At 42.6% G+C, this 14,530-nt stretch overlaps 1 protein-coding gene across 1 annotated transcript; it reads left to right on the top strand.

Moving 5' to 3' along the window:
* The first annotated feature begins 5,982 nt into the window (after positions 1 to 5,982).
* Positions 5,983 to 8,937, top strand: cd248a (CD248 molecule, endosialin a). The gene has a single exon (XM_026160791.1). It carries the CDS (start codon positions 6,539 to 6,541, stop codon positions 8,702 to 8,704), a length of 2,166 nt encoding a protein of 721 aa, XP_026016576.1. The 5' UTR covers positions 5,983 to 6,538; the 3' UTR covers positions 8,705 to 8,937.
* Positions 8,938 to 14,530: the final 5,593 nt, after the last annotated feature.

Genomic DNA, 14,530 nt, shown 5'->3' with positions numbered 1-14,530 from the left:
TTCAGTTTTATTTATATGGCTCCAAATCACAACAACAGTTGCCTCAAGGTGCTTTAAAGTTTAAGTCGTCAAGTTTGCTTGCTACCATTTTGCTAACATCCTGTATGATAGAGGCATGCAGTTTCCCTTCTGCCACAAACACACCAGATGAGCCACTGCTTCTACAGCTAGTTTAACTTGATCGAACCCAGAGGATGAAAGTAACAGCCTGAGAGTTAGATACTTGATTATTTATTATTTTGGATGTATGGCTTTAATGCGTTCATTAGAAAAACATCTATAAAATCAAGTGTTTCATGTTTCTGTCGTTGACAGAAGAATGAGCTGCTACATGTGAACATGTCTGTCATTCCTAAACACGATGCGATACTTTGGTTAAGACCTTTGAATTATAGCTGAAAATCTATAACTTGACTGTTTGATTAAAATCCACTTGATTCACTGAAGTAAACAGAGGCAGCATTACAAAAACTCTTGTCTAATTCTGGGCCTACCTCTATGCAGAAATAGGATTATTAATAATAAATGATAAACTGTGAAGCTTTCAGAATCTTAAGAAAAACTCAGCACAAATTTGGTCTTGCTGGCTTGCACTACTTGAGCCCAGAGGATGTAAACATGTTCCAGTAATACCGGCATCATTAACAGACTGGTTCTTATATAGTGCTTTTCCACTCGACTGGAGCACAACATGCCTCATTCACACCAGCTCTAAAATTCAGTTCAATCATTTATTGGAGAACAAATTGGTTTTCAGTGTCATGTCTAAGCATACAACCTTCCAGTTGGTGCATGACCTGACCTGAGATACAGAGTCACACTTACACATGGGGGATCTATTTTACTGGGTTAAATCACTATCATCTTAGTGCAAACACATAAACTGATTAAGACCAGGTTATGTTCAGAGTTAGGGTTTAAAATCAGGAAAAGCATGCAGTTATTTTTAAATTTTGATTTAAGTGCTGTATAGATCGACTGCTGTAAGAATATATTTATATATGCAAACTGATAATCAGTACTCTCCTAATCCCGACTGAATGAATCCCAGATTTCCTGGCTTTACCCAAAATGAAAATGCAACCCATGAAATGAGGTGACACGTCCTGAAATAAAAGCTGAAACATGGTTTCTGCAACTGCTCAGTTATGTGGCCACTCACACATCAAATCAACAAATGCATACGCATGCTGGGGGCCGGTAGCATCAGTTATAGTTCTTTGTGAGCATGTGTAGTGTGAGTACAGATCCTGTCCTGGTTTGATTCATTGTCTTGCCTCTGACGTTACCTCACAGAGACTAGATATACCCTTCATACCAGGTGGAAGCAGCAGTTTCCATCTAATTATTCTCTCTGAGACCAAATAGTCGTAGTATTTTCTCCTCGTCTTCATTTGACTGCAAGTGTTTCACTTTCCTCCCACTGACATTACCTTGAAGATGTGGGATTGATGATCAGACTGAAGCACTGGTTTGAGGCTTTTCTTTGTTTGTTTTTCCTTCTTGTTTTGGTTTGTTTGTTTTTTACTGTTGTTGGAGAAAAATACTTCCTCAGCCAATAGTGAGTATTTGCTACTGAAGATGCACAACCTGTACATGTGAAAGAATAGGCAGAAGGCAGAGTCTATTTTTGCTTAAACGGCTCCTTATTTTCATACAGAAATGCAAAGGACGATTGTTTCACACGTGCATATGTGAAATCTGAGACATCTGCTGAATCCAAACTCCAGATATTTGTATCGAGCACTATATTTTGTAATCAGATGTATTTTGGTGACAGTGTACAGATATGTGCATGTATTTTATGCTCACTGTGTCCCACTTGTTTTACAGTTAGAGGCTACAGAACCATGTTTTAGTACAACAGTCTTTTACAGGAATTTTGCATTTACTGCAAAATATAAATTTGTAAATAAAGAATGTCGTTTTATAAAACTGCCAGCGTCTGTGCTTTTGTCTCTTAAACATTGACTGTTAAGTAATCTTGTCCTTTGTCTTTTTTTAAAGCAAGACAGTCCCTTTGATCCAACGACAAAGTACTGTATCCTACACAGCGGTCCCTCGTTTATCGCGGGAGTTTCGTTCTAAAAATAACATCCGATGGGTGAAATCCACGAAGTAGCCAACTTAATTCTTTACAACTATTATAGATGTTTTAAGGCTGTAAAACTTCTCACACTTTATAGACTTTTCTCATACAGGCACGAACATTTTCACACTTTTCTCTCTTGTTTAAACTCTCAAAGTTCAAACCTTCGTAGAAACATAAGTCCAGTATTATAGAATGAAACCAAAGATCAAACCCTGTTTTCAGGTCCACAAAATGGGAATAGAGAACTCAACATTAATGAATCAATGGTACGGAAGTAGAGGAAGTAAGAAGAATGAGTTTTGTTTCATTTAATGCGCCTTATAATCTGGAAAATACGGTAATTCTACCTTCCTTTAGCATGTCTAGAAATCCAACGACCTGCTCTACCTCCTGAGCTACTACAGCCACCCCGTCAAGGCAAAATCCGTTTCCTTGACGGGATATATTGAGATGTAGTGACAGCAGCAGCTGCTTCTATCCATGGTTTCATTTTTCCTGGTAGTACCCAAAGCTCATGATGAAGCTCAGGTAAGAAAATGGGTGCACAGTTGTGTCAGTGTCCAAATATATATGGACCTGACTTTTGTATTTTTTACTTGTTTACTGAGTCACATTCCAAGTAGAGTTATTTAAAGGACATGGACATAATGTGTCGAGCACAGATGCTTTAATTTGAGGGTATCCACATTCAAAGTGGATGAAGAGTTTAGGAGTTTCATCAATCTGTAGAACAGAATCAGTCTGGTCCTTTGAATATGTGTATTTAATTTCTTTACACTCCAATCTGTGAAATGAATCGTGTTATTGTTCTGTAGTATGTCAGGTTGTTCTGCACAGTGTACGTTTGCATGGGATTAATGAAGACTGTCATTTTTAGAAACTTCCACCAGAAAATTAAAAATGTTATTGTTTGGCTTTTTCAGTGTTTTATTTGATCCTGAGGAAATCGGTTTGGCTGAGATTAAAGTTATAGTTTTCACACAGCTGAATAAACGTCACTCAGAAAACGGATTAAACAGAAGTGTGAGACGGTCGAGAGTTTACTCCAGTGTCCTGTTATATTTTAGATAGCAAGGAGCAGACGGCCGAGTTTATTAAACTCCACCGAGACAGCGGTGACGCAAATCAGAAGCTTAGACCGTCCCATTTCACAGCCTCGCGGCCTTATCGGTCTTTGAAGGACCCGGCCCACGAAGGCTGGGTCCTCTGAAGGATTGGGCCTAGGAATTGGGACACAGCACTAGTCCTCCTTTATCCTTGGTTCTTTACTGGTTCTTTGTTTACTGCGCTTCACACAGCCTGATGAGGAGAAGTGGTACAGAGTGAAAATGATGAACTAACGGTGTAAGTTTTATTTCGGAGCTCCGCGTTTTCTGTGATTGAGAGTTAATTGAAGGAGGAACAAAAGGTGCTGATAGGCATCTGATAGTGTGGCGCTGCATATTCTTCCCTTAATGTCGCTGTTTTCAATCTGTTAAGGACTTTAAGTCCTTAAACATGAAGTAGACTGCATCTACAACAAGTCAATACAGCTGTAAATGTGGCAAATTATCCATCTATTACCAATCAATAACAAAATGATAGCTTTTATTTTATGCATGCTTTAGTCAACCACTTACCCAGAGCACCTTCAATCCCAGAAAATTCCTTCTCCTCATTTAAAAAAGTCTGTCATCCTTCCATGCCCTGGTAACTGGGCCATCCAGAGCTGTGTCATTTTGATCATATTTGGACCGGTCCTCTGCTCGCCTCGCCTCACGATCTCGCCACAGGCCAAATCGGCCTTCCTCAGCACACCAAAGATCCGGGTCACGCAGCACCAAAGTTCTGTCCCACTCTGGGCACTATGGTCAGTCTTTCCTCAAGTTTTCAACTGCAAACAAATTGTCAGACAGAGCGGGCTCATCAGGAGCTGGAGGCTGCTCTCCATTGTGCTGCATCCACCAACTCAGACCATCTGGAGTGAGCAGCTCCGCTGGATAGAGTGTACCCGCAACAGCCTCACCTCTTCAGCAACAGATCACCTCCCTTCGAGGCCTCCCTTAGTTTCCAGCCACTTCTGTTCCCTGCCAAAGAAGGTGAGCACATTGTACCATCTGTCCAGCACCATCTTTGCATGGTGCTGGACAGATGGTGATGCTGTTTCCCAGGGACAGCTCAGGGAGACCACGGCTTATCATTGAACAGAATCGATGGTGGTACCCTCTTCAAACCCAGCTTACAGGATCTGGTGTCTGCAGCTGATATAAAACCCGTAACTAGCCAGTTGCAGTCTTACACGACTCTCTGCTGCTTCTCTCCTCCTGTTATCCCCGAAGATCCCATCCCCTTTGCAGACTGCCTGCCCCTAAACAAGCAAAAACCAAACTAATGAGTTAAACATAAAATATCACAAAGAAAGAACAATCCAGTATCCACATCTGCGCCAAAGAGTCCTCTCAGGATGAGGTCCAAAGTCCTGATGGTTAGTCAGGACAAAATGTCCTGAAGCTGGCCCAGGCCCTGGTGGAAGTCAGGAGGCTTCAGGGGTTTGCTGATAAGAGGGTAAACAGACTCTTCACTCTCTGGCACATGTCTGTGTCTTGAGCACTAGGTCTCTGAATTTTGGATAATAAAACAGAACATAGATAGAAAACGTAACTTAGATCACATCACATCTGTTTACATTAAGTAAGCAGTTTCCAATATCCAAATGTATTATCTCCTTATTTGCTCTTTTGTGTAGTACAGAAAAAAAAGGTGCATTAATATTCCCTCCTCACATCTCTGTCTTTAGAGGTGCGTCCAACACATTATAGACTCTGAAGCAGGCAACTTGATTTATGTCAGACTCTCAGGGCTCCAGTAGTGAACCCCCAGCCATTCTCTACTTCCTAACCCTCTCTCCCAGACACACACAACCAGAGCCTTCTCCATCTAAAAGGTCCTATTTAAAGCACTAGTCTCCATTTTACTGCCCTGGCATTATTAGCATGGAGGAGAGCGCTGTTGTTTTCATGTAGGTAAAGACAATTTGTGCTGAACTAAGTATCCTCTTTGTGTCCAAGGGTTGTGTGATGCATTGACAGACCTCTCTGCATTGAATCATATCTGTTATTAACCTCTGTCTCTCTTTCACAGCATGTCTTTATCCTGTCCTCCTTCTCTCACCCCAACCAATCACAGCAGATGGCCCCGCCCCTCCCTGAGCCTGGTTCTGTCGGAGGTTTCTTCCTGTTAAAAGGGAGTTTTTCCTTCCCACTGTCGCCAAAGTGCTTGCTCATAGGGGGTCATGTGATTGTTGGGTTTTTCTCTCTATGTATTATTGTAGGATCTACCTTACAGTATAAAGCACCTTGAGGTGAATGTTGTTGTGTAAGTAAAACAGAATTGAGCTGCATGATGTCAGCATTGCCACATTATAATTAAGAATAAATAACTGAGAATTATTTAATTATCAACAAACTCACATGCACATTAAAATACATGAATAAACGCATGGGACTCTATGGAATCAAATTTGATTTCACAGGTTGGATTCACTCAGAGCCAGTTCACACAACAGGCATCTCAGCACATTTACATTGTAAAGTCAGGACCTCACAGCTCCATAGAATGAAAACGATTAACTTCTTATGAGCAAGCCCTCAGTAAAAGTAGGTAAAATGCTCTCTTTGCACAGAAGGAAAGTTTCAGAAGAACTGAAAAGGAAAGATAAGACAATCATAACCACTAAACATGTTGAAAGGCAAGAGACATAATGGAAGCCATGAGTGGCATACATGTTAATGTGTTATCATAATCATACTGAAAGGTTTCAGAAGGTGGAATATATAGAAGAGAAGACAGAATATGTTTGATGTTTTTCTAGAAAGAATATTTATTCAAACTATCATTTAATCTTCATTTGAGATAAATGTCACGATTTTATCTCTGTATATGAACGAGTTTGGATGCATCAGCACATACATATCTGTCTGCTTGTCCAAATGGCAGAGTACCAACTATGTCCACAGATGGAACTTATGAAAACCATATGACATACTCTGAAAAAGAAATCAGTTTGCTATTCCTCCCCCAACTCTGACATACACATTCACAGGGTTCCCTCTCACCCCTCCCCTTTCAATAACATATTAATCTCCCTTTAACTCCCTCCCTCTTTGCCCTTCTCCTCGTCCTGCTTGTTGCTATAACTCCCTCCTTCTTACTCCTATTTCCTCTTCTCTCCTCCCTCTCTGCTTCCTGAAGTCTTGAGCCTGCAAACACTCCAGTGCTGATCTGTTTCAGCAGTATAGAGTGAAGACCACAGAGGAAAAGAAGTTAAAATTCAGGGAGGACATTTCAGACCAAGACTAAAACATCACATTAAGAAAAATCTTTTAAAGGCAGATGATAAAAGTGTAAAGAAAATCAGGGTGAGAGGCAAGCAGAGAGAGGATCTATAAAGCCGGTTTAAAATAAAGAATGGGCTCCCTGGTGAGCAGTGCTTTCCTCTTAACCTCCCTGCTGGCTTTGCTTTTTGGATGTTCTTCAGTCTTGGCCCAGAACCTGAGACAAAGAGATGCACTCTGTAACACAGATGGCTGCTTTGTTGTCTATTTTCAACGCAAAACCTTTTTGGAGTCATGGAGGGCCTGCAAAGAAAAAGGTGGCAACCTGGCCACCATCAAGCGGAAGGTGGACGCAACCGCTATTGCCACTCTCTTTTCCACTGTGGATCTGCGCCACTCACGCACTACTGTCCAAGTATGGATTGGCCTTCAGCGCCAGCCTCGCCAGTGCACTACCACGCGCCTACTGCGAGGTTTCTCTTGGACTACCGGTGACCAGGACACAGAGTATACCGACTGGCAGAACCCGGACTCCCCTGACTCGTGTTCAGTGCCTCGCTGTGTGTTTATGGGCTACAGCACTGAAGACCAGGATCATAATTTTAAATGGATAGACAGTGCTTGTGCAGTCTCTGCAGATGGGTATCTGTGCCATTATGCCTACGCAGGCATGTGCCCTCCCCTGTGGAGTGAGGGAGAAGGCAATGTTACCTACACCACACCGTTTAACCTTCTAAGCGCACTGCTGACTCATGTACCCGTTGGATCTGTTGCTACCGTACGCTGTCCTTCAGGCGCCAAAGAAGAAAAGACGGCTTCATGTATGACGAGGGAAGATGGCTCAGTGGGATGGACCAAAGAAACTCCTCTTTGTTCTCATTCCTCTATATCACACGACCTATGTGACCAGGATAATGGTGGATGTGGGCATTTCTGCATGGCAGCTGGTGGTCATGTCTACTGTGAATGTGCTGATGGATACACGCTTGCACCAGATGAACGCACTTGCCTCGATGTAGACGAGTGCCTCGGAGGTCCTTGCGAGCAGATCTGTGTGAACACCGTGGGGACATTTGAATGTCAGTGTCACGAGGGCTATGATATAAACGATGGGGGTGAGTGTGAGGATATTGACGAGTGTATAAATGACCCATGTGAACATGCTTGTGAGAACACCCCAGGCTCTCATATCTGCCACTGCCATCTGGGCTATTCCTTAGTGCCTGAGCATCCCAGGCAATGCCAGGATATCAATGAGTGCGAGATTCCTGGAACATGCGAGCAGATGTGTGTGAATTATGAAGGTGGTTTTGAGTGCTATTGCAGTGAAGGCTTTGAACTCATGTCTGATAACTATTCATGTGAGAAGAGAGAGGAAGCAGACGACCAATATGCTGTCACTCCTCCTTCTCTTTGGGTCACAGGCCAGGCTGGACCTCTGTGGGACTATGGCTGGAACCCAGAGCAGCGCCACACTGACTGGCCTACACAGGAGGAGGAGTCTCTGGACTGGCTGACAGAGTCCACCAGAGTTTTGAATTCTGATGTAATTTGGGCCACCAGTCCCCCACTGGTGCTGGACCCCCTGACACAGGGAACTGATAAAGATGAAGAAGAAGCTGTAGACAGAGCTGACTGGTCAAACGGTGATCAGAGATTTCAGACTGAGCTGAAGGTTTTGTCAGCAACTGCCTCCAATACACCTCATGTCCTTAGCTCCAGCGCTACCCCAGACCCGTACAAGGAAGATGAGGGTGAAGCTACTACAGCTCTTCGCTTATACCCCACCTCAACAGTAGAAGGAGCTTGGAACTGGGGGGCGGATCTCGTTACTTCAAGCAAGATTCCACAGGGTTCTGTCACAGACATGCCTGAAGAGTCCAGTTACCACAAAGAGCCAGAAGGAGAAACACAGACGAATCTCCTCAGGGAAAACTTTCAGTTCACAGAGGCGGAGTTAAGCAAAGAGGAAATGACCTTTGTGGAATCTACCCCCAGTCAAAACCTGGCCTTTCCCACCAGGCTGGCTTCTTCCCAGCCGCCCCTAACAGAGGACGAGGAAGGTGACGACAGCTCGGATTCTGTCCAGACAAAGGGGAGCACTTGGCTCATGGTGGGACTCTTCATACCCATCTGCATCTTCATTGTCGTAATGGTGGCACTCGGTTTTGTCTACTGCAACCGCTATAGAGTTACGGCACACGATAAGAATGCCGCTGACTGCTACCACTGGATCTCGGGGTCTCATGAGAAACAGGGAGCTCCTGACCCCTCAGCAGGGGCGCAGAGCTGTGTTTAAAACTGTGAAGACGTTTACATAAACAAACCCTGTGTCAGAGGGAAAGAATGGTGACGAATGCATCTGGTCCCTCTGACTCTGGACTACGGGACAGTTAAATAACTCTTGAATCTAAACTCATAGTGACAGGAGGGAAAGTACAGAGAAAGTCTTTTTGTGAATATGTTTTCTATGTGGTACAGAATACACACACACACACACGCACGCACGCACGCACACACACACACACACATGCACACACACACACACACACACACACACACACACACACACACACACACACACACACACACACACCGTCCTGATTATTGACATGTTTATTCGTTTCAGCATGTCCCAGATGAAGTAATTCCTGCTTATAAAGGTAACAGAGGTCTTTGTTTTGTAATGGAATTTGACTCAGTTTCACATCTCTGCTCATAACTGTTACCTGTGTTTTATAAGTGTGGTTGCCTCAGTCAGCAATGAATGAAGGGAAACTACATAAATGTCCAGAAGGAGACACAATTTGCCCTCACAGAAAAATGCTGAACACAAGTTCGCTGTGTTGGAGCAGAATTGTGGAGCTGCGATTGAACAAAACCCTCTTTCATGTTTGTTTCTTGTTGCCATTTTAAAGGTATAATGCTTGTAATAGTTCATTGAAATAATGTCACACTCCATAAACCCTGTGACTGTTACACAGAGAGTGGCTGTAGCAGCTGTTTTGTGACACTGGCCTTGTTTGTGAAATGGCCATCAGTCACCCTTTGTACTGCTAATTCCTGAATGCACTAAAGAAATCATTTCTGGCCACCTTGGATGAAATCCAGCTGTGTACAGACTGCTTTCAGTGCAGCTGCCGATGGAGCTTCGATTTTTAAATTCCCAAATGACAATGAGATTTCAAGGGATTTGTATCCTGCGTTCAAAACTGACTACTAACACGGGAGGAAAGAAGATTGTATAGAGTACTAAAAATACTAATAAAGATAATAATAGTAATCGACTCAAACTAATGAAATGTGGTATGATTTTTATAGCTAAATCTGTTCATTCATTCGTTTTTATTTATAAACAGTGCTAAATCACAACAACAGTCACCTCGACATTATCTGATGTTCACTTGTCAGACTCAGAGAAAGTACGTGTACACATACAAGGAATTGGGCTCTTACCTACTATATACAGAAGGATTAACTATGAATGCATATACATGAGAGAAAGATGTACAACAGAATAAAAATAATATGTACAGTATGCTGTGATACAGCAGCAGGTGTGGTGTGTTTAAATACAGTGTTCATCAGCGTGACAGCCTGTGGAGAGAAACTGTAGATGGCTGCTTATGTTGGTGTACAGTGCTCTGTACCAGAAGGGAGGAGAACAGGTTGTGTTAAGAATTTGTAAGTTAAAGTGTTGAGTTTGAAAGTTTATTGGAAATAACAGTTCAGTTAGAGGAGAGCTTTCTTTGAGCAGTGGCAATCACGTCACCTGAGACAGGAAGTGGCATCTGTTAAATGCATTTGAACACTCAAAGCTGCTGAGCAGATTAAATATGCAGCAAGGGTTTCCATTTATTTCAGTCATTGCTGTGATATTCTTGTCATTTACTACTGTATTCAAAATCCTAGAAGTATTTGCTGTCATTAGCTCAGAAAAGGGGAAAAAGGATGCTGTGATTGGAAAAATAACTATTATCAGCAGAGTCCTTCCTTGGAATGTGTTTTTACAGAAAATACAGCAGGATGATTCAGGACCTCACATTGTGACTGTACTGACTAATAGAGTCTACAGATTAGAACCAGCTGATGTATTTGCTTGGCTCTCAGAGGGGGTCTCTTCTCTCACTGTCTGTCCAATTATCAAAATCACCGTCTTTTCTGCAGGTCTCAGTATACAGACACAATCTACTCACTTCTTACAACTCTGATGTATATGATAAATAAAAGCAGTCATAGTTTGTCCATTATTTAGCATAAATATAACACGGTGTACACATTTGCTGCAAGGATCTGGGAACATGTTGCTGTCTCTACAAAGAAGCAGAGAGACAATCAGAGAGCTATGCAACCCTCAGGTTAGCTCCTTCCCTTCTGTAAACACAAAGCTGAGGGTTCCAGCTGTTATTCACATTGTAGTACTGGGAGGCCAAATGCTCTGCAGCTTAAGAAAACACCAGCAAATAGACAAATGCTGTACAAGCACAGAAAATGCACAGAAAACAAATGCTCACCCTTAATAATCAGCTGTGTGGATAAGCCATGTATATGTAACACATAGGGACACTAAAGCAGTCGTGCCAGAATGTCCTGCTAAAGATTCTTTAAAATACAAGGGGAGCAAGCGAGTCAGACACCCAGGGCACAGAGAGGAAGCAGGTCTGATCAGAAACAGTTTATTACGGCCTTGGAGCACAAATATAAAAACAAAAACCTCTTAAAATGTACGTAATAAAATGTTGTCAATCTACTAAAACTAAATAAAACAATTCTAAAACCCGTAAAACCACCATTTTCTACATTCACTAAAAACCCCTGCTATAATTATGCCACATGTTCATTATGGGTCCATCAGCAGGCCAGGAATTCCAGCTTTAGAGCAGAGTCCACGCCAGCCTCGTCTTCGGCAGACAAGGAAGCGCCTCCCATCTTCTTGTCCTTCCACGGGCCCATCATATCCCAGCCCAGCTTGCGCTCTGCACCTGAATCCATCATGCGACCACCGCCACAGCTCCCCTTGCGTCGGTGTCCTGTAAAATAACAAATAGGGGCCAGAACAATGTTCCCAGAAACGGCCCTGGGTCATGGCCATGGCGACCCTCTCCCAATCCAGCTGCACCCAGGAAACAACAGTAGAGACCCTAAACCTCTGCCCTGCTGCCAATCACACGCGCTGTCTCCTACTGTTGCTGTTCCATGAGGTCAGGACTGGGTCGCTGTGTCACGCCGGCCATCTCGCATTCACCTTCCAGTCTGGGGCCTTTTTGTTTTCTTCAGTGCTCAGCTAGCCTGCTTTTAAAAGGTCTTTACACAGCTGATAGGCCACCTCTGGACACACCCCTGCCTCAGCAGGTGGTCCCTATCAGCTAATTTGTCCCATGTGCAGCCAGTCCACAGTGGATTAAAAACCATGCAGTAGAAACAGAATAAAACCATGCAAATAAAACGACACTCATAAATAAACACTAAAAATCAGAATAAAAACAATATACAAGATAAATACAAATTTCCACTGTGTGACATATATACAAGCATTGGCATATTTTGAGAGGCCTGATTTGATTTTCATGATGATAATGAAATATTAGTATTTATTGATTTAATGCAGTAACATCCCTGTTTTACAGGCAGGGGATTCAAAGATCCCATGGGAATGCCAATTGATTCGGGTTTCTCCTTGATGACGCAGAGCCACCGGATCACCTCCTGACACAAAGGAGCAGCTCTGAGTTTCACTGTGGTGTACACCATCCACTGCTTCTTTCATTGCAGCCGAGTACACTTGTGTGGAGGCATGTGACCCAACACCTGGACAATTGCTTAGAATTCAGGAGCACTTTGGAGCTGAACCTGACTGGATACTAACTTATGTGACCAAAGCGAGCTAACGGGCTACAAAACAGTGGATGAAGTAAAGCAATTTCAAACATCCCATAGACATTTTCCTGCATTATCAGTTGTGTTTCTATGTTGTTGTTGTTAAAAACCCAGTGAAGTATTCACTAATGTTTTGTGATTATCTTATTTATATTTTTTTTCAATGAAGAAACTTCAGTATATTTAAGTTGAGCTATCCTATGACTCCAACTGCTTTCTTTCTTGAAGAAGACGTTAGAGCCATGCTGGGGGTAGGATGGCCCATCCACAGACCCCAAAAGACCTGAAGCCCGACGCCTTAATGACAACTGTGGCCAAAGTCTCAGAGAACCAGAGGCAACGAGTAGCCGACCCAGTCAGAGCCAGAGGCTGAGAACAGGTCCACAGGGCACTAAGTAGGGTGTGGATACTGGCCAGTGCCCAGAGGGGCAACCCCCACCATCCATAACCATGTTCCAAAGGAGCCACGGTTCAGCCAGACCCAGGCCCAGCCACGCACACACCCAGACATCTGCACACACACCCAGGCTATTCACTAACTGCACAGGAGAATGTTTTTTGTTTCTTTTGTAAGTTGGTGTTGTTTCTACAAATTAGATTACAGTCGGTTGGACGCGTCAGGCATGTGAACTCTTATTAGTCCCTGTAGTGTTTACTTAATTAGCAATGCTCATTGTTTCTACCACAAAATCCGAGTCTGTCAAAGTTTTAAGTGTATTATAAGACTGTGACACAAACCATGTAGCAGTATGACTCAGACCAAGTAGTGCTGATATATATCAATTTTAATAGAAGACCTGAAAAAAACCCTCTAATAACACTTTGTTTTAAAGAATTAACTCATACAGTGCACTTTACTACGTGACAGTCATTGTCCCTGTGTAGAACACTCCTGTGCTTTATTTAAAAGCAGGTCCTAATGACATCATGGCTTGGTTTTGAGTATTAACTAACAAAATGATCAAATTCTTTAATTTTTAACATTAACATAAACCACTTTTGCTAAGAAGTCAAATGACACATTAGGCATGAAGCATACTACAGTTTTAAGTGGAAGAAACACTTTTTATTACATTGATAAAATAGATTTTAAGTTATAATCAAATATGTTGTGGTCACCAGTAGCATGCATCCTCCACATTCCCAGTCCTAATGGGTCAAATCCATGATGTGCACTTCCTTTAATGGGTCTCATGAGCTCTGAGATTCTTAGTTAGTGTATAATTAGGTTTTTATTACGTGGATTCGCAGCATATATTTGTAATAGAGTCACGTTTAAATTGAATAGTCTTATGTTTATGTGCTGATCATCTTGCAGCTGTTGCTCTAGATTGCTTCCAAAAAAGCTTTCAACCAACAAACATGAGTTAATAATGGCTACCTGGGTGGTTCAAGCTAGGGCTGGGCGATATGACCCAAAATTCATATCTTGATATTTTTTAGCTGGATGGCGATATAAGATATATATCTCGATTTTTTTTTTTTTTTAAGCCATAAGTTAAGAACAAAAAGAGAGTTCTTAGTCACACTGTGTCCCAGATGTCACACGGGCACTTTTATTTACATACAGCGTAGATATTACTCAAAAATAAATTATCAGCATATATTAAATAATCATGGTCCATAAACAAAAGAAAACAATGTTGTTTTTGTGCATAACAAAAAGCTCACAATTGTGCAGTCAAAATGTAAACTAATAGACGCTGAGCATAATAACAAAGAGACAGATTTCACAGCTGCACCACGTCTCTGAACAGGTGCCATTTGTGGTCCTTATACACACACAGTACGTATCACTCCGCGAGGCTCCTCCTCTGTAGCCGTAATTCTCCGACAATCCATCAAGCAGTGCAGCTCCGTAGCTTAGCAAAGTCATATTAAAACATTTTTTGACAGATTGCTGAGCGCTGTGTACCACATAAAATCGGTTCGCGGTCAGTAAGCACAACCAGAATTCATACATAAGGCGCACTGTCGATTTTTGAGAAAAGGAAAGGATTTTAGGCCGTGCAGCCCCTCTGGGCTGCATGTCATTAGCGCGGTTAGCTCGCTAACACGTTGACGCCATCCAGCCCCACGCACGGTAACTCGCTAACGGAGATTTTCCGCTTTCATCTTGCAGGTGAAGCTATGGGGGAGTTGTGTTCAGTGCAGGAGAGGCGAGGCCGAGTAACGTTGCGTAGAGACAAAAGTGGACGAAAGAGAGGCAAACCTGCGGCTCCACAAGTATAATTATAACGTAACATAG

The sequence above is a fragment of the Astatotilapia calliptera genome, chromosome 3, assembly GCF_900246225.1.
Source record: "Astatotilapia calliptera chromosome 3, fAstCal1.2, whole genome shotgun sequence".
Classification (NCBI taxonomy): domain Eukaryota; kingdom Metazoa; phylum Chordata; class Actinopteri; order Cichliformes; family Cichlidae; genus Astatotilapia; species Astatotilapia calliptera.
The sequence above is the reverse complement of the archived record's forward strand: the minus strand, read 5'-3'. Positions and strand labels throughout refer to the sequence as shown.